This window comes from Schistocerca gregaria, chromosome 2, assembly GCF_023897955.1.
Source record: "Schistocerca gregaria isolate iqSchGreg1 chromosome 2, iqSchGreg1.2, whole genome shotgun sequence".
NCBI lineage: Eukaryota > Metazoa > Arthropoda > Insecta > Orthoptera > Acrididae > Schistocerca > Schistocerca gregaria.
The window spans coordinates 568,584,219-568,605,215 of NC_064921.1; the positions used below are offsets into that span (position 1 = coordinate 568,584,219).

General features: G+C 42.2%; 1 protein-coding gene across 2 annotated transcripts in view; it reads right to left on the reverse strand.

Moving 5' to 3' along the window:
- Nucleotides 1-857: 857 nt before the first annotated feature.
- The window catches only part of LOC126332816 (juvenile hormone esterase-like), a 75,766-nt gene continuing 55,626 nt past the window's right edge, over nt 858-20,997 (reverse strand). For both annotated transcript variants that reach the window (XM_049996685.1, XM_049996683.1), the window contains exons 7-10: nt 20,106-20,278; nt 11,553-11,706; nt 3,507-3,636; nt 858-1,199 (exon numbers count right to left, since the gene is read on the reverse strand). In XM_049996685.1, coding sequence (XP_049852642.1) covers nt 1,022-1,199; nt 3,507-3,636; nt 11,553-11,706; nt 20,106-20,278 — 635 coding nt within the window. In that variant the 3' untranslated portion in view covers nt 858-1,021. The remainder of the gene's footprint in view (nt 1,200-3,506; nt 3,637-11,552; nt 11,707-20,105; nt 20,279-20,997) is intronic.

A 20,997-nucleotide genomic window follows, 5' to 3' on the forward strand; every position in this document is an offset into this window, starting at 1 on the left:
ACTTCAGAAAAAAAAACGAAAGCTATAGTTTATTCTGCTCTTATATGCACCATAGGCGATTCCTTTAGTTGCTTACAGAAAATGGAGGAATACAGCCCATACCTAATTTTAATATGTTTAACTTATTTAAATACAACCCTTCTTTTCAAATTTATCTATTCAGTTTATACACATTTCACATACTTTCGAACCCATTCTACTCATTCACTTTGCTAAGCGTTTTTTGTACCGTAATTTTCAATGCATTACACACTACTTAGTATTCTGATATTTTTCCATTTGTGCATCAGTAGTTTTTTGTAAATTTTTGTATTTACACTATCTACTGTATCTTTAACCATAATTGAGCTTGTAATCTAGATTGGGTCACCATAAAACCCTTGTTTTTTGTCTTTACCTATTCTTAGTTTTAATGTATTCTATTACGCATTCATTCGATAATGGATTTTACTCTGTAAGTTTTACAATAATCTTTTGTAATCAGTATCTAATTGTTGAAGTACAGTCACACTTTATTCAGAATGTATTTCAGATCTGTCTCGAAATCATGCACAGACTGCAGTAGACACTTGCAGAACTGATATGGAATAATATTATCTGAATTAGCCTGTCGATGCCCTGTTTATACTTCGTTCGGTTTCGGTTTGTTTCTCCACAGCTTAGTGAGCAAATGCTAGTGGCATGTTCCAAGGCCACTCCTTCACGAATACGTCTATTGCCGGTTTACAGACTGCTCCAATAACGGGCCGGAGTGTCAGGTGGCAGCATGTGCGTCTACGCGGGACATGTTGTGTAAAATAGGTCAAAGTAGCAGCTGTAGCTGTGTGTATCTTGCTGTCATATTAAAAAGACCCAACTGGAGCAAGCAACAACTACAAAGTATTTATTTTCATAACGACTAAAAATTCAGTTGATTCTTTATTCTCCATGGTGTTGTTGAAACTTGCCTAATGATTCTTATAATCGCTTTCAGGTACTCGATATGAGAACGTCGTTAGGAGCAACACCAAACTGAAGTCGCTCACTGCAGGTACAGTCTCTTATTGTGCACGTCATCCCAGAAGTCCATCCTGTCCTTGAGCATGTTTTCCCTGATGGCGAGTCCACTGTTGCTGATCTCCAGGTACTTCCCGTTGTCAACACTGAAAGTTGGCCAGGACACACCAAGCACTGGGTCATTCGGGTCTGGAGTGGGATTGCTGCGAACAAATTTGAAATCACAAGTGAACGGCAAGAAAATCATGTTGATGCAGGTATTACAGGTTTTGCCAAAGAAAAGCTGCATCACAAGTAAGCATATACCTAACGGAAATCATTATAAGGGAAAGAAAAATTCACGTTTCTGAAATGTGATCGTACCTTACACATTAAAATTAGGACCTACACTGTGATTCGATCCTGTAAACCTGCTCTTTGTAACAATATTCTTTCTATGTAGCTACCAGGACAAGGAGGAAAGAATAGAAAAACACAATATAACATTAAATATTCCACTTACGTGACGAAAAATCACATTACTGATTCCACCCAATAAAGTCCGATGGTAGTGACAACACATTCTTTGTAACACTACATTCACTCTACTTCACAACACATGTGGCGTTTCTAAGCCCAATGAGAACGAATAACTTTATGGAAATTCCAGTGAATGTAGTTTTGTGGAGTACTGCACCCACCTACGGAGATAACACTGTGGGGGTCCACAATAGGCCTGCTTTCGTCAGGAACTGGGTTCAAATCACTGTGTAGCCTTCCCGAATTCTTCCCTGTACGATCTTGACGTAAATGCCAATGTGGTATTAAGAAGACCAACGACGTCCTGCCCGACACCATTCCAGTGTTGCCAAATTACGGTTTTCCCCACAAATTTAGCAGGAAGATAGATAGAAAAGGTTTTTTGGAGGGGCTTCATTTTTACGGGGAGATTTGTGGGGGGACTCTAACCGAAAGACAGAAAGCGCTCGTGAACGACAGCGGTTGAGATCATGGAGACTAGAGCAAAAGAATTTGCACAGAATGCTTCAGCAGTGGACACGAAAGCGGTACCTCTTGTGGCGGCGCTGCGGTCGGCAACATCTAAGATATATGTACAAGTAGACGGGGTAATGGTGAGAATGGTTTACTCTAGCCTCCAAGGCAACGGGAAAGAGATTAGTACCGCGCAAGCGCTGAACGGTATTGTACTGTTATTGGTGGACGTTAAAAAACAGCATTACTAAGTTTTTCAAATAATGAATCAATCATCCTTACAAAAAGATGTCTATTTTTAAATCAATTAAAATCATCACAACGCTTAAGCCTTAGTCAAAAACGTTCACCAGTGTCTGTTTATCTTATGGGGTATTTAGATTATAAAATCTATGTAAATAAAATCATTATTTATTCCTAGCAGCCGGCCGCGGTGGTCTCGCGGTTCTAGGCGCGCAGTCCGGAACCGTGCGACTGCTACGGTCGCAGGTTCGAATCCTGCCTCGGGCATGGATGTGTGTGATGTCCTTAGGTTAGTTAGGTTTAAGTAGTTCTAAGTTCTAGGGGACTAATGACCACGGCAGTTGAGTCCCATAGTGCTCAGAGCCATTTGAACCATTTATTCCTAGCAGAATGTTTTTTTATTCATAGTTCATAGTTTCTATCACACACAGATGCGTATTCGAAATTTTAGGGGGTTCGAAGGGAAATTTATGGGGATTTCGAATTGGTGCTAGGGGGAACGTTTTTTAGGAGTTGGTAAGATTGCCACAGTTTGTGTTCCACGTACAGTCACTTAAAAAAAACGCTGATGTAATGTTAAGCTCATATTTTTCTTGAATTAAATTTTCATGCTGCAGCGGAGTGTGCGCTGATGTGAAACCTCCTCGCAGGTTAAACTGTGTGGCAGATTGAGACTCGAACTCGGGTCCTTTGCTTCACGTGGGCCAGTGCTCTACCAACTGAGCTAACCAACCACGACTCACGACCCGTTCTCATTCCTTTACTTCCGCCAGTACCCCGTCTCCTACCTTTCCAAATTCACAGAAGCTCTCCTACGAATCTCGCAGAACTGCAGCTGTGCAAGTTTCGCAGGAGAACTTCTGTGAAATTGAGAATGTAGGAGACAGGGTACTGGCGGAAGTAAAGGTATGAGAAAGGGTCGTGTGTTGTGCTTGGAGTGCTCAGTTTGGCACCGACATGGTAGCTCAGAGTATTCGGGCAGAGGGTTAGCTGCTCTCTGTAATAAAAAACTGAGTGAACGGATCATCGATGAACTTGAACCAGTGTCATGGGACGTCCGCAGCGAACAAATGCAACGAGAATTAATAAACAAAATTAGGTAAAAAAAGTTGGTAGAGCACTTGTCCGCAAAAGAGAAACGTCTCGAGTTCGAACCTCGGTCTGGTACATTGTTTTAATCTGCCAGGAAGTTTGTATTCTCCTTGCTTACGAGTAATTTAGGTAATTATAGAAACGTATTAGGCAGAAACTGTATTAGATTCATCCGAAAGGGCAATAATACACTGTAAGTGTACCCTGTTTTAGCGAAATTCGTCCAGAGCTTGGTCATAGAGGCGATGGTACGGCTTTCTACAGAGGTCGGTTCGGGGATTCTCAGCAACCTTGGCTTCCAAACGTAGGCGATGTCGTCAGCGTGAGCAGCACCTACGATAGAAAAAAAATTCTGCATCACAATTTTACAGCGGTTACATCATAAAGCAGAAATACATTTGTCACAAAAAACTAAGGATGTCAGTAAGTTTCGCATCACTGTGACCGCCAAGTAACTTAGCACGATGCAACTTGTACCACACACAGAAAGACCTGCTGCGGCAAAGTACAGTAGATAACTGAAAGAAACACGCCGTGAGACGAACATAAATGACTCATTCATAGACAATAATTACACTGAAGACACCAGTGGGCATTACGATAAGTTCCTAGTAGGGAGTGTGATCACCACGGACAGCAAATCTTTCTTTGAAGAGTGCTCCCAAGTTGGTCACAAGGTTAGTACTTAGTTGCGATAGGGCTTCCATTGCTCAACAAGTGCGGTTAATATCTGTCGGATGGTCGTTGGTGCATGTGGATGTTCCGCAATAAAGAGCTGCGCCCCGTCTGCACCACTGTTAGATGGAGTCACCAATCGACAGTCACAAACATGAAATCAGACTCGACTCACCCCCCCCCCCCCCCACTGGAAAGACGCACGTGGGAAGGAGCACTGTGTAACACAATAACGTTGATCGGTGACTGTTGTCCAAATTGATTGTTTTAGCGTTTCAGATGTTACAATGAGGACGTAATGACCATTTCTTTGAATACAGTACACTCAATATTGCAACACTGTACAGTGAACACTGACGAATGTGGTCGTTTCGGGGCTCCAGACGTTACGGTGATTGCGTAATGACCTCCTAACCATTCAATACGATACAATCACTTGTCAACATTACTCTAACACTGAAGTCTTTCCCTTCTTTTCAGGAGTGTATTCAGCCGTTACTTAATTTTTTGTATGCACACTACTAAAAATTGCCACGTACAAAGTGTAGCATTCGATCCAGTAAAATTATTTGTATACTGAGAAGTCATTTCCATTTTTCTCGTTTGAGAGTATAGAATTTTATGTAAGTTTTAGGGAGAACATTTCATGTTTCCGTTATTATCCACTAATTTTATAATACATGTCCTCCAAAAATGTTTGAAGTCAGTATCTTGAAAAACCGAGTCGAGCACAGTTACCATCATAATGGTGTTGATGACTCATGTCACGTGCTCTAGGCATACAGTGCCGGTAGTTGAGTAGTACGTCTAATCTGTCCCGTGAACTACTTTTATCAGTGTGTTTGCAGTGACGGTTGCTCATTCGTTTCGGATCGTTTTCAGGCGGATGATGGTTCTATATAACATTTACTCCTCAAGATCGCCGAGAAATAAAGACTAGGAGGTGTTAGATGCGACGCCATGTTTAGGTCACAATAGCACCTCTTCGACGACTGACGGTCCAGGTAGAGAATCCCAAATACGCCAGACACGAGGATGAGAGCAAGGGTGTCATATTTCTGTCTTCCACAAAACAGCTACGGAATGACAGAGAAAAATCAATGCTTGAAGGATATTGAGGTGCATGCGACCAGTGTGACTAATACACCATCAAAGTTGAAGGGATCAATCAAATGGCGCCATAAGAGACCACACCTTATGTTACTACATTCACTTCCATGTCTAGCTGCTCAGCTATAGTGAGTTGAAGAGTCAAACACTCGTCATCGGAACAGCTAGCTCAAACCGAAAACCTGTCACTCTCTTACAAACCATTCGCAGCACTGATACCTGCTATTTTAGGTAACCCCATTCACAGCTGGTATTAGTCTTGTAATGGATAGTGTAACGTAACGAAATGAAATACTCATCAGATGACATGTCCTATGGAAGAACAATTTGACAGCAGAATGACAGCTGGCAGCCACCCACTGGTTTACTGGGGCAGGCCGACTTGTAAGCGAGATCCATTTGAACAGGGTGTGCCTCACATCACATCATGAGATGGGCTCTCATTTGTTGGTGGATGGAAAACCGCGACCGTTGTAAACTGTGCAGCTCTACAACTGTGGACTACTGCTAGCGTTTGCACAGACGGTAAAAATGACGTAGCGGCATTGCTCATATTACCATATTTCACAAAGGAGTATTGGTACTCAATATGTAGAAACGGATATTTGATGACAAAAATTGAGAGGAAATTGACTGGTTGTGATATCTTTCTAATACAACTAGCAATTCCAGAGGTACACATAGTAAAAAACATATTTCACTACCACTTTCAGAAATTAATTAACTCTGTTAAAAAAATTTATAGATATTCAACGAGGTGTCATATATAGATCTTGGAGAGAGCTGTTTACAAATATAATCGCATTGTTCACAGGGTGGTTAGCTGGCAGGAGGCCGTTGCCAATTATCGTACTTTCAGAGTAATTATATCTGTTCACAAAACTGATATGAGAGTAATGTGTCAAAAGATCTCGGTTAGAGCTATCTAGAAATAAATGCACCTACAACGTTCATACGAAGGGGTAGGTAGCAGGAGGTTTTCACTTATTACCGAAATCGATTAGCGACTTTTGAGAAGCTGCATAAATAGCAGAATGTTTGACACAGCGGCATGCACTAGTATGAAGGCCTAGTTATCAAAATAAATATGAATTTCTATGCCTGTCATATAAATTAAGTCAAAATTAGGTGGAAGTAAATGTGTATTATTAATATCGTCAATTATGTGAGAACTAGAAGTACTACGGTGATTCTGAGTACACTCTTCGAAATGGGGGCGTTTCTCCATAGGAAGGAAACTCTATTAGTAGTGTCAGCATAAAATTAAGATACATTTCAACTGTTTAAGGGTTAGTACTTTACAAGGTCGTTACGTATGTTGGTATCGAGAGATTAAGACATATACAGCGAAACAGGGTGCATAGAAACAGTTTTGAAATTACAGAAAAGTGATATAACCAAAAAGCGATAGGAAAATCAAAATTAAATGAGAGTATAGGAATTCTGCCTAATTCCAACTTATAATTACATTTGGGACCTAGCTCATGCTTTTATAACAAAAATAAATAAGTAATTAAAGCAATTAATTAAAATCAAAAGTTTGCGTTTCCTTTCACGCCCGTGAGATGAGCGTTACTCTTATTACGTTGTTTATTTATTGGCCCCTGGGCGGAATACGAACATGTCGGAATCTGTTTTAGGTTCAAGAGAGTAAGGAACGAAATTTATCTTGCTCAAAAAATGTTTTGTGAACACAAAAACTAAAGCTATTGTGTGAATTGTGGTTTCTTATTATGTTTTCCAAATGAAAGTTGTTATGTCTATATTAACTTCATTGAAACATTGAAATGCTTAACTTGCTTTGCCTCTAAGTGCATTAAGTCGACGTAGTGACAAGTTTCCGAACAAAATCTCATCGACCAAAAATGACTCCTAATTTGGTCAAATAAATGTTTTTGATCTCCCTAGTTTTTCAAAGAGAATCATCATAACCTTTGCCTTCCAGATAATAAACTTTACGTGAATACAGTCTAAATGACCGCTTACTTTCTCCATATACCTTAATCCAGCATAATCTCATGTGCTGAGATTCCGTAAATTCTTGTTTTTATTGAAGAAACTCTGTCGATTACTGTTTCTGTTCACCCCACATGCACCGGAAACACAACTCTACATTTTAAGTTAGCCGAAACACATGTCACATTAAATTATACTTTAAAGCTAACGTTCTGGTTAATGAAACATGTCTCTAAATTTAAGTACATGGTAATCAAATTCGCGTTCCAATTACATTAACCAAAAGTTATTTTAAAGTGTACTTTAATGTGACTTCTATTCCGGCTAATTTAAAATGTAGGACTGTGTTTTAGGAATTTATAGGGTGAACAGAAGAAGTAACAGTCGGTACTTCTTCAGAAGATCACCAAGAATTTGGCAGATACGAAGAACGACTTGACAGTGTTCTCAAAACAGGAACATTTAGATTGCATTCATGTAAAACTTATTATTTAGACATCAAAGATTTTTCTTTTGGGGGGGGGGGGATGAGGGAAAAAAGGCAGTTTAACAGATGAGGACTCATTTTCTAGTCAAGGATTTGCCTATCTGGGTCTACGATTTGTACATTCAAAGACATCATTTCGGAACATTATGTTAGTGACTTCCACAACTTAATTTCACTATAAAGTAGTTAGCGATATAACATGTGGTGGTGTGTTGGGGCTTTATGTAGCGATATAACAGTTTTTATACGACAAAAACAATAAAAACCACAGTTCATGTAATAACGTTTTGCATAGAAAAGAATATTTTGTGAGCAAGGCAATTTTTTTCCTCTAAAATCCAAAATAAATTCTGGCTTATCCCCACTCACAGCAAAAAACAATAGGTAGAAAACATTATAAGATTAACACTGATGGTATCTATTGTCCATTCTCTGTGGAGTAAAGAGAGAAACCAAGTTTTTATTTTGTTTTATTTTATTTTACGTTGTATGAGACTCGTTTGTGCGAGGCAAATGTGTCGGTTTGGCCAACGATTTAGCTACGTTGGCAAAATATTTGTAGCGAGAAGTATTACCGTTCAGTACCTTAACTCTCCCAGGGACTTGGTGTTTGGTCCGTAATAAGCAACTCGTGATTAACTTTCGAAGATTCTCAGCGCAGTGAGCTGGATAATTAGTCGAAGATTTAGTTTTTGCGGTAGGACACTGGTATAGTCACCAAGGCCTGTACGTGTGAACTTTAATTCTAACATTTGCGACTAGCGTAATTTGAAATTATCCGTAATCATTACTGTTTAGTAACATTTGCTGGTCTTTTCCATGAGCAGTATTTTCGGTGAAACAGAATGCGATCTTGCATGTCAACGTTTTTTGACACTACTGAGCCACAAACATTAGTTATTCATTCATCGCATTGCACTATCGGTGTAATAGCGTGGAAATTAATAAACATTAGTTTTATTTTAAAACTCCAGGTAGGAGCATAAGCATCGCAACTTTCTTCACATCATAATTCGTTTCATCATGTTCTCCCATATTCACAGACATTTTCTGTTGTTGTGCAAAGTTTGCTTTCTTTACCGCTGAAATCTTTACTGTCGGTGGACGCGCACTGATGAGGAAAACAATATGACTGCATGCTTAATAGCTTGTTTGTCCGTCTTTAGAAACAAATGCATCACTGATTCTGGATATCAGGGTTCCGACAGTTTCTTGGTATATTTTCTTGATGTATGTAACGTGAGATGTCTTCGCACTGGTCGTATACTTCGCATAATAAATAACACTGATTGGAGAACGCGGTGTTGGTGCCCGATAGCGTCCCAGATGGGTACCATAGTACACTCCTGGAAATGGAAAAAAGAACACATTGACACCGGTGTGTCAGACCCACCATACTTGCTCCGGACACTGCGAGAGGGCTGTACAAGCAATGATCACACGCACGGCACAGCGGACACACCAGGAACCGCGGTGTTAGCCGTCGAATGGCGCTAGCTGCGCAGCATTTGTGCACCGCCGCCGTCAGTGTCAGCCAGTTTGCCGCGGCATACGGAGCTCCATCGCAGTCTTTTAACAGTGGTAGCATGCCGCGACAGCGTGGACGTGAACCGTATGTGCAGTTGACGGACTTTGAGCGAGGGCGTATAATGGGCATGCGGGAGGCCGGGTGGACGTACCGCCGAATTGCTCGACACGTGGGGCGTGAGGTCTCCACAGTACATCGATGTTGTCGCCAGTGGTCGGCGGAAGGTGCACGTGCCCGTCGACCTGGGACCGGACCGCAGCGACGCACGGATGCACGCCAAGACCGTAGGATCCTACGCAGTGCCGTAGGGGACCGCACCGCCACTTCCCAGCAAATTAGGGACACTGTTGCTCCTGGGGTATCGGCGAGTACCATTCGCAACCGTCTCCATGAAGCTGGGCTACGGTCCCGCACACCGTTAGGCCGTCTTCCGCTCACGCCCCAACATCGTGCAGCCCGCCTCCAGTGGTGTCGCGACAGGCGTGAATGGAGGGACGAATGGAGACGTGTCGTCTTCAGCGATGAGAGTCGCTTCTGCCTTGGTGCCAATGATGGTCGTATGCGTGTTTGGCGCCGTGCAGGTGAGCGCCACAATCTGGACTGCATACGACCGAGGCTCACAGGGCCAACACCCGGCATCATGGTGTGGGGAGCGATCTCCTACATTGGCCGTACACCTCTGGTGATCGTCGAGGGGACACTGAATAGTGCACGGTACATCCAAACCGTCATCTAACCCATCGTTCTACCATTCCTAGACCGGCAAGGGAACTTGCTGTTCCAACAGGACAATGCACGTCCGCATGTATCCCGTGCTACCCAACGTGCTCTAGAAGGTGTAAGTCAACTACCCTGGCCAGCAAGATCTCCGGATCTGTCCCCCATTGAGCATGTTTGGGACTGGATGAAGCGTCGTCTCACGCGGTCTGCACGTCCAGCACGAACGCTGGTCCAACTGAGGCGCCTGGTGGAAATGGCATGGCAAGCCGTTCCACAGGACTACACCCAGCATCTCTACGATCGTCTCCATGGGAAAATAACAGCCTGCATTGCTGCGAAAGGTGGATATACACTGTACTAGTGCCGACATTGTGCATGCTCTGTTGCCTGTGTGTATGTGCCTGTGGTTCTGTCAGTGTGATCATGTGATGTATCTGACCCCAGGAATGTGTCAATAAAGTTTCCCCTTCCTGGGACAATGAATTCACGGTGTTCTTATTTCAATTTCCAGGAGTGTATTTACAACAGGCGAGCTCGGTCGTCGAAACGTTCAACGTGAGTTCACTGTAATGGTTCGCAAACGACTGTTGCACGATTTTGGCTAAGAGACATGGACAATTATACTGCTGAAGGGTGACATCGTTGTCACGGAAGACATCAAGGGATTCAGGTGGTTCGCGGCAGTCAGCGTGTCTTCGATTACTACCACAGGTCCCATGCAAGCACATGAAAATGCCTCCCACAGCATAATACTGCTCCCGCCAGCCTGTCTCCATGGCGCGCTGCACGTTTTGAGCCACCGTTCACCTCGATGACGGCGTTTGTGGAGACGACCGAAGAGCCAATTCGTCTCCATTGATCGACATTCGAATCCCGTTGGCTCTGTGCCCATTGTAGTCGCAGTTAACGAAGTCGTTGGGCCAATATGTGAACAAATAGGTGTGATTTTATGCGGAACTCCATTTTCAATAATGTACGATGAACGGTGTGTTCCGAAACACTTGTTCGTGCAACAGAATTGTGTTTTTTCGAGCAGAGATGCCACAGATCAGCAATATTACATTCTATCCTGCTTTACATGGTAGACAAGGCTGCGAGAGCCTGCGCGCCTGGTGGTAGTTTCACTGTCCTTCTACCTCTTTGGGTAGATTCTCACGACACTAGCACGTGAACGGCTTGGCCGTTTTCGAGAAACTCGCCCACACGCTTTGTGTAGTAATAATTTGTCCTTTGAAAATGTCGCTCATTGTAATTGATTTCTCCGTTTGCAGACCATCCGTCTCTGCTAACATTACATATTTGTCATGGCGCGTCAAATGGCCGTATCATCACCAGGTGGCATCGAACCACGGTGTGGGCAGTGGTCACAAATTTTTGGCTTATACGTGTAAGTACCGTGCGGCCGGCTTCAAATTCGTCTAGAATGTGGGAAATTTTTTGACGTTTTGGTGTTACAGTTCAAATTTATTTTATTTGTAGCTATCATTTTTTCAAGTGTCGTTTCGTCATGCTCAAGGAAAAACTTAATTTTATCCAGATTTTCAGCATGACGCCGAGTGCAAACCATCCTCTCAGTAAGAAAATTCGTAGCAATGCAGGGAACTGAACCCACGTCATCCACATGGCAGTCAGACAAGCTTACCGTTCAGAAAAAAAATAAAGGGATTAAACTCTGGATAAATTTTCTGAAAGTATAACGGACATTACAACGTAATGCATTTTCACCTCTTTCCATTCTTCTGGAGGAAATTGATAGTAGTTAAACAGACTCACCTCCATATTTGTGGAGTTTCAACATCTGTTTGTATAGGTTGAACTTGGCGTCTACGTCGAAATAGCTGAAGTAGACAGGCGTTGATGGCGCAAGAGCCAGCTGCACCTTGGCCACCTGTTGCGCACCGTACGGAAACACAGGGTCACCTCTCGCCTAAAACAGACACAATTAACTGGACTGTGGCCGGTATTCCTCTAACAGTTTTGCTGCCATGTCTACTGATGACGGTATAATACCAGGTGAACTACTTAGTCAGGGCTCTGCAGATTTAAATACAAGGAATTGCGTCTCATCACTGACATCAAATTACAGTGATTAGTGTTGCTTATTTTTAGATTCAGAAAAGCAAAAAAATGGTTCAAATGGCTCTGAGCACTATGGGACTTAACATCTGAGGTCATCAGTCCCTTAGACCCTAGAACTACTTAAACCTTACTAACCTTAGGACTTCACACACATCCATGCCCAAGGCAGGATTCGAACCTGCGACCGTAGCAGTTGTGCGGTTCCGGAGTTACGCTTCTAGAGCCGCTTGGCCAACGCGGCAGGCAGAAAAGCAATGAATTGTTCACTTCCATAGTAAATTTTATTTTGTAGTCTAGTTTGTTAGGCTGTTGGTGGATTAGTTGTTGATCTACATCTGACCCTTTTATTAGCAGTAGTGTATGCCCTGTATATCTGTAATAATACACTGATCAGCCGGAACATTATGACCATCTACTCAGTAGCCCACATATCCACTTTTGGCACGTATAGCAGTGGCGACGCATCCTGACCTGGTAACAGTGCGGTCTTGGTATGTCGCTTGAGGGTGGTGACACCACATTGCACTCAAAAGTCACATAATTTCCGCAAATTAAGGAGGGTGGTTGGTGGGGGGGAGGGGGGGGGGGCGGGGGCGATGAGCGCGATCGAGCTCAGATCTGACGAGTTGGGAGGCCAACACATCAACAGGATCTCGCCACTGTGCTCCTCGAACCCCTCCACTACACTCCTACCCTTATGACCTGGCGCATTACCTTGCTGAAAAATGCCACTGCCGTCGGGAAACATGATCCTCAAGAAGGTAAGTACGTGTTGCGCAACGAGTTAACGATACTCCTTGGCCGTCATGGTACTTTTAACGAGCCCCACTGGACACATGGATGTCCAGGTGAATGTTTCCCTGTGCATAATGGAGGCCCATCAGCTTGTCTCCGTCCTGCAGAACAGGTGTCAAGCAGGTGTTGGCCTGGAAGACAACAGATTCGTGCCCTGCCATCTACATGATGAAGACGGTATCGGGATTCGTCAAACCAGGCAACGTTCTGCCACTGCGCCAAGGTCCAGTGACGATGGTCACGTGTCCAGTCGTAGTTGCCGATTTGTCGTGGTGTTATAACATTGGCAGAAGATGGGTCGTCGGTTGCGGAGGCCCATCGTTAGGATTGTTTGTGTGTTCAGACACGGTTCTACTCTGCCCAGCATTACAGTCTGACGTTAGTTCCTCCACAGTTCGCCGCCTGCCCTGTTTAACCAGTGTGCCCAGTCGGCGACGTGCGACTTCTGTAATGAGGGGTGGCCGCTCGACCCCACGACGTCTGGAAGTGGATTCACTTTGGTTTCACCATGTGTTGAAGACACGCACCACAACATTCCTCGAACACCGGACGAGTCGTGAAGCTTCCGAAATGCTAATGCCGAGACTCCGGTTCCTCACAATCTACCCTCGATCAAACTAAGATAGTTGGGCGCTTTCCCCATTCTAAACATGGACAGGACGCACAGTAATACAACATGCGCCCTAAGTTTGTTCGACTAGCAGTCATTCCTTGCCATGTGACGCTGCTATCGGCTGGACGGGCGTCTATCGACAGTAAGTCAGTGGTCATAATGTTGGTGCTGATCAGTGTATATAATTTTGTTTATCAATGGCTTGTGTGATTTGAAATAGTTCTTCTAGTTTTTTTAAGGAGATATCAGCTATTGTTCCTCTGTTCTGTTACCCGTATCTATCCCATCAGTGTTTCTGTACATTTTCTTGTTCAGTGTGTACTAATTTTGTGCCAATGTCAGTACGAGGAGATCTGTAACTTTTTGTACATCAGTGATGGGTAGTTTTCAGTATTTGTGGAGGTTCTTTTGAATAATGCATTGTTCCATCTGTGTGAATATTTATATACGTTTCGTAATACGACCAACTGTCAAATAATATACATAATTGATCATAATATTAGACAGCAAGAAAATAGCGAACAGACACACATGCATTATGTACATACATTGGGAACAGCTTGACGTAAGTGTACCTTTGTACATATTCCGTTTCAATTACCAGCTCATTGAGGACATCTATACTGCATGTAATGATTTCAGGTTATAACAGAAAATAGCAACAATGCCGAAATAAGCATATAGTATGAAAGACTAATAGCCTCTAAGCAGCTAACAGGAAGTAACTATGTATTAAAATTACAGGGAAATTAAAATAAAGGCTAGAAATGATAGTTACTTACAACTTACCATAGGAAGTCGAGACGAACAATTTCGTGTGGGACACATGTGGTCAGTCAAGTCGGAAACGGGCCTAGGCCGCAGCACATGCGCGTCGTGAGAGATTGTCTGTATTCCGTCTCTCTCTTCACGCGAACTATTGGCCCAAGAGAAAAAATGAATAGCAGCTTTCTTGTAGGAAATATAATGTGGTTTAACGTCGTTCGGGGATACTTTTTCGCCAAAGCTCGTAGTCTTCGAGTTAGTCTAGGCTAACGTACAAAAGTGATCTTCAAACACATGCACACTCCCACACTTACACCACTGCCCAAATATAATGTGGTTTAACGTCGTTCGGGGATACTTTTTCGCCAAAGCTCGTAGTCTTCGAGTTAGTCTAGGCTAACGTACAAAAGTGATCTTCAAACACATGCACACTCCCACACTTACACCACCGCCCAACCGGTCAGGCGTTTTAGTATGATGTTAATACCACTCCCTCCTGCCACTTTATAAAAATTTCCAGTATAAGAATAGTTACATACATTCGGTAACTTCTAGTCGTCATTGACTGGGCTATTAGTACGCCAGCGGCGTAGTGGTGCATTAAAATTGTAGAACGGACGTTTCTGTAAACTTTACCTAACAATTCTGTGAATTTTAAGTTGTTTTGTCTTTCCGGCTTTGTTACAAAGAAACTATTGCATCGGTACTTGTGTACGCTGAGATAGAATTTTAAACGTAATTGGTTTAGGCAAAAGATTTACTTAAGACTTTTTGATTTCATTGCGCTCACGGGAAAGTTGAAGTGAATAATTTTAACCAAGTAGGTGACTAAGCCGATGGCATAATAACCCAGTCAATGAAAATCAAAATTCGTGTAGTTGCAAATTTTTGTGCAGTGGTATGTTCCGAGCACCCTGATCAATATGTAACGACTACAATAAGAGATAATACAACCTGTTCAACTTAACTACTGTTTAATGGCATTTGCACCAAACTCGGGACGCCAAGTGTAAAGAATATGGGTGCTGTACGAGATGACAAGTCCAATAATTACGGCATTCAATATTCAAACTATTAGTAGTTTCACGACAAATGAAAATTGTAACCGTCATATACTACACGGTGGGTATCTGAGTGTATCACTTCCCATAAGAAACATGCTCCAGGTGTCCCATATAAGGTAATTTTCTCATTTAATTCTGTTCATTCATTGTACCGGCCAATTATTTAAAAGAAATTGTACCCATGAAGTACGGCGCAGTTTACGTTGTTGTAACTGCTAGTTGAAAGTGACACTATTGCCTAAATCGCGATCGTAAATAAATAAATACATCAAAAAACAGCCAAGGGGACAAATCTCATCTGTAAAATTTACAGGTGTCAGATTAGTGTTACAGACACTTGTGAACATGCAGTTCGCAGGTTACAAGGCACTAGTTTCGCAGTGAGTCATACAATGTCCGCAGAAATCATGAACAGATTTACAAAATCCCTTTGATAAACACTGATTAGGTTCAAACAGTCTGAGAGAACAAATAACCGCAAGTGCTTCATGTGAAACAGCATTTCTTAATGACTGAAACATGTATATATAGACATTTTGAATAGTAGCTCGTATATCTTCACCGTACGGCTCTCTTTATCTTTGTCATTTTTAAATTACGTGTTTATTTCAGTTTTAGTAAAAAATTTGTTGTTATAACGCCTAGCAGATAATTCACTTGTAGATCACATAACCATAGGAACATAGGTTCGTACATCATAGTTGTACCTGCAACACAAATGTATCTCAAAACCAAAGGGCACCTTCTTCCGATAGTGTGGTTCACGGAAAGCAATAATAATGTTTTCTCTTGTTTTGGATACAGTTACTGTCCTTAAAATAAAAAGATTTTTTATGTTGTGCGCATCTTACAAGGTGATGATCATAAAGTGTGCTCATCATGACCGGTTAAAACAGTTTGCTGTTGTAACTTAAACAACTCTGTACTTCGGACAGTGAAAACGAAACTGTTTACACACGATGGACCAAATCAGACATTCACTCAGTTCCTCTCTCGGCTCTTTTAAATTCAACATAGTCTCCCCTGCTGCTCTCATTCCGACTACCCGTGAAGGTAAGAAGTATGATGGAGAACACAGCATAAAACTGCCTAATACTAATTTTTTCTGTTTACGTGATGATACACGGAGGAATCAAACTTGTGAGAGTAAATCTAACAGGAAAACGAATGATATGTCTTGATACAAATATGTGCAGATAGATGATAGCAAATATCGTTGCATCCTGTCAGCGAGACCAAATACGTTTGGGTAACACTACATTAAGAAACAGAGTACTGGTGGACTCGGAGAGCTCTGCGATTTTCTTTACAGAAAGCAAGAAGCAATCAAACGTCCTTCAAAGGAACGCAATTCTTCCGTATGTCAATGAATATGGACGAGTTTCGACAGCTAATAGCTTATCTTATGTTACGTAACCGAACAAAAGGACAGTTGGTTGTGTGTTACCGAAGAGTTAGCTGATAACTGATTAGCGACGAGAGAGTACCCAACCGATGGATCAGGTAATATGTAGACTCTACGGTTTGAGATCATGAGTGAAAAAACCATCTGCTTTAAGTAAGACAAGAATAAAGGGAGAAATATGAATCAGTGAGAAACTATTCACCCAACTAATTTATATTACTAAACTTATGAGACTTACATTTAGGATTCCAACAGAATTTCTCGGAATCTTTCTAATGCTGACGAAACAGCCAATTTGAGAATAAGCTTCCCGCTTCAAAGGAAGACACTCTCACAAAATAAATAAATAACAAGATGAAACTACCAAATTTAAGATTAATTTCAGGAGTACCCCAAGGGAATGTTGCCACGTCGTTACTGTTTATAGCATATATGTCTGCTCAAAAGTACCCAGACACCTATTATTAGACATTAATTTGGGGGGTCCAATCTTCGCCTTTATCGTGGCTTGAGCTCTGCTGGGGACACTTCCAATGAGGTGTTTGAACGAGTGTGATGGAATGGTAGCCCGTTCTTGCTCACAAGCACAAACCAGAAAAGGCAGTGATTTCGGATGCTGGCATTTGGAGCGACGTCGACTTTGAAACTCACCCCAGAGGTGTTCCATTAAGTTCAGTTCGAGACTCCGAGTAGGAAAATCATTTCATGAATCTTTTTGTCTATAACCAATTGTCTCACATGTGCTGCTTATTGACCCGGTGAACTGTCATGTTGATACAATCATCGTCCCTGAACTGTTCCTCTACTGTTCTACACAATGCTTTAAAATGTGCCCATATCGTTCCACATTTTGCGTATTCTTAAGCGCTATAAAGGAATCACATCCTAGCCACGACAGACATCACCGTCACACCACAATTCATCACTCACAATCACTCGCTTCGAGTCATCCACTGTCCAGTGTTGTCGCCCCTTATTCCACCTCAGGTGCGCTTAGCATCGAATAAAGAAATGTGTGGTTTATGAGAAACTGCTCAACCACTGTACCCTAGAAATTGCAGAAATCTTTACGGAGCATCTACGATCACTTCAGGGATGGGTAGTTGATCCTGTATGTAATTAACTGTACCGCACATAAACAGTCGAAAATACGTACAGATTACAGTACTGCTGATAAACCACCGGAAAACGGAAAATCCTGAAGATACCTGGAAGTAACCTTCCAAAGCGACCTGCTATTGCCTAACCACGTAAAACTAATTGTAGACAAGCAAATGCCAGACTGAACTTCACGGGAAATTTTTTAAAGAAATTTAATTTAATCCCTGGTAGGATTAATAGAAGAAGTGGGGTACATCCAACGAAGAGCTGAAAGTTTCTCCGCGGTGTCGTTTAGTAAGTTGCGAGACTGTTACACAGATACTCAACAAACTCCAGTGACAAACTTTACAAGGTAGACATTGCACATTACGGGGAAATATACTCTTAAGACTTCGATAGCGTACAGTCTAAGAAAATTTGAACAGTATATCCTCCCATATACCTCTTGTGAAATCAGATAAATTGGGAGTACATACGGAGGTTCATCAATAGCCTTTATTCCAAGCACAATTCGCGAACGGGACAGGTAGTGGTACCAGACGTTTCCTACATTACAACCGTAAGTTGGCTTGTAGAGTACAGATGTAGATGTAAACAGATTTCAGAGAGATGAGAGTGATCCTCGGGGGAGCACCAGTGCGATGGAGCATCCAGTTTTATCGTTTTCCTTAAGACTTCCAGATAAACAGTACTTCAGGACCGTAGTAAAGGCAGGGCATGTTTAAAGTACAGCTACTCGCAGAGATCCAGTGTGGTCTGTAATTAACGTATCGGGGCTAAACTTGATAGATTTGCTAATGCGTTAATGTGGAACCGATTTACGCTGGAAAAAAGTTAGTTCGAATTTTGACCACCAGGCGCTGGCGGTGTACAGCATATTGTCGACGTTGCAAAAACAGACATAATGTCTTATGGGATAACAGCAAGCAGTGATTTTATAATGTTACTTAAAAACCGTCTTGATTGTACATTTTTTTTTATTCATATGAGCGGTTTCGGTTCATTCAGAACCATCTTCAGATCTGTAAAAATAATGATACTAATTTACTATTTCACGGAAGCAAATCTTTTTCATCCTATCTAATCAACATCAAATGTACCAGAGCGTACCTGATATTTCAGTTACAGGAGTAACCCGTCCAAATCCAGCGGTTTTCCCATGCTACGTCACATAAAATTGGTTGGCAGAGTGCACGTCATTTATATTAATTATAACACTATTACCGACAGGTGGCGTCTGGTACATTTGTTACATTCCATTTGCACATACTGTATTCAGTAGATCTGGACATCAGACGACTGAGCGGACCGCGGCACAACACCGAAATGGCGGGAAATACGGAAGCAGACCGTAGAGGAAAACAAGTTCACACCATCACCATAGATATATAAATCGCCCTATGTATTTTAGATCGTATAAAAATGATAATTTTACTGTTTTTATTAATGCTGACAAGTACAGATTTTAACCTTGACATCTACATATTTTAATTAGGAATTTTTAATTAATTGAAAAAAGATCTACTGAATACAGTATGTGCAAGTGGAATGTAACAAATGTACCAGACACCACCTGTCGGTAAGAGTGTTATAATTAATGTAAATGACGTGCACTCTGCCAACCAATTTTATGTGACGTAGCATGTGAAATTCGCTGGATTTGGACGGGTTACTCCTGTAACTGAACTATCAGGTACGCTCTGGTACATTTGATGTTGACTAGATAGGATGAAAAAGATTTGCTTCCGTGAAATAGTAAATTAGTATCATTATATTTACAGATCTGAAGATGGTTCTGAATGAACCGAAACCGGTCATATGAATAAAAAAAAAACTTGCAATCAAGACGGTTCTTAAGTAACATTATATTGTCGACGTCTCCAGTGCTCATATTGAGCAAATTTTGTAAGCGGTGGTTAATAATAAAATCAGCGTTAGGTCTTGTCATGTTATCTTCCATTAGGAATGTGGGTGCACTCGACAATTGTGATATGACCTTCAAATAATAGAGCACAACAGTCAGTCGTCCTTTTCTTTCACGTTTTATTAGGGAAATCTAGATTTCCGCTGCTACCTAGCAATTATCAATGCACTATATCATGGCATCAATGCATGTTCTAGTACGTAATTACTATATTTTTCGGCCTTCTGTCACAGTCCGTTCAAGACTGTACTTGTCTGACCTACTCTGCTCACGTCTCGTTCCTGTTCCATTATATATGGAAATGTTTCCATATGTTTCTTATGCATTCACAGCTCCAGATTTGAGCCTGGTAAAGAAAATTGGAAGTAATTTTTTTCCAGCGTAGAGTGGTTTCGCATATTTACCAAGTTTCGCTGTCCATTCGATAATTACAGCTCTTACTGGACCTCTGTGTGTGGCTGCACTTTGATTATAACCACGCAGTGTGATGGGTCCTTTGTTTTGTTACTGAGACAACACTGCCTTACAGCTTCCACATGCCGCGACTGGCCAGTGTTGAAATGGAAGCGGCCGCCGGTACCTCCGAGTACTGCTGGAAGGTGTCGTCGCCGAGCGGCCTGTCCCCCAGGTAGAACTTGCGGATGGCCCTCGCGATGGCCGGCCGCTCATGCTTCTCGGCGCGCACGCTCGCCGGCACCAGGACGTCGAAATTAGCGTCGATGTCACGCCACGCCGCCGCGTTGCCCATCACCCCTGGACACAACAACAAGACCGACGTTTAATCACAATCGATAGCAGAGCTCCTCATCTGCGTTATTGCCAGGACGCCTATCGTTTTTCCATTACTGAAACATTACCCTGAAATACAGATTGCTGACTGCCGCTGTTAGCATTTCAGTGGAAAATTGTTCCATCAGCACGTGTCATGCCAGTTATCAGATGGAAAACGTTAACGACTATACGTAACGAGCTTGTCCTTTCTTTTATATGTCGGTTAGTTATGTGCCGCGTTACCATGTTTCATTCTAAAATCCAAACAGAACCTGTAGGAGTAAGTGCAATTAACAATAAAGCAAAAAATAACGCAAACGATCACAAATGCTGAAACGACAGTTCATGACCAACGTTCGGATTCATCATCGCACCTTAAAGTAGTCCAATCGGAACACTGCGCTATACCGCCAATAAATGACTGAAAAACGAATACTGTCAGATGACAGTCACGATGTGGTCCTCCATACTTACATCAAACGGTTACCCTTGCGCTACATCATAGACAGGAGTGCCTGCGACGGTGTACTCAACGACGAACCTGGGTGCAGGAATGGCAAAACGTCATTTTTTCGGAAGAATCCAGGTTCTGTTTACAGCATCATGATGACCGCATCCGTGTTTGGTGACATCGCGGTGAACGCACATTGGAAGCGTGTATTCGTCATCGTCATACTGGCATATCATCCGGCGTGATGCTA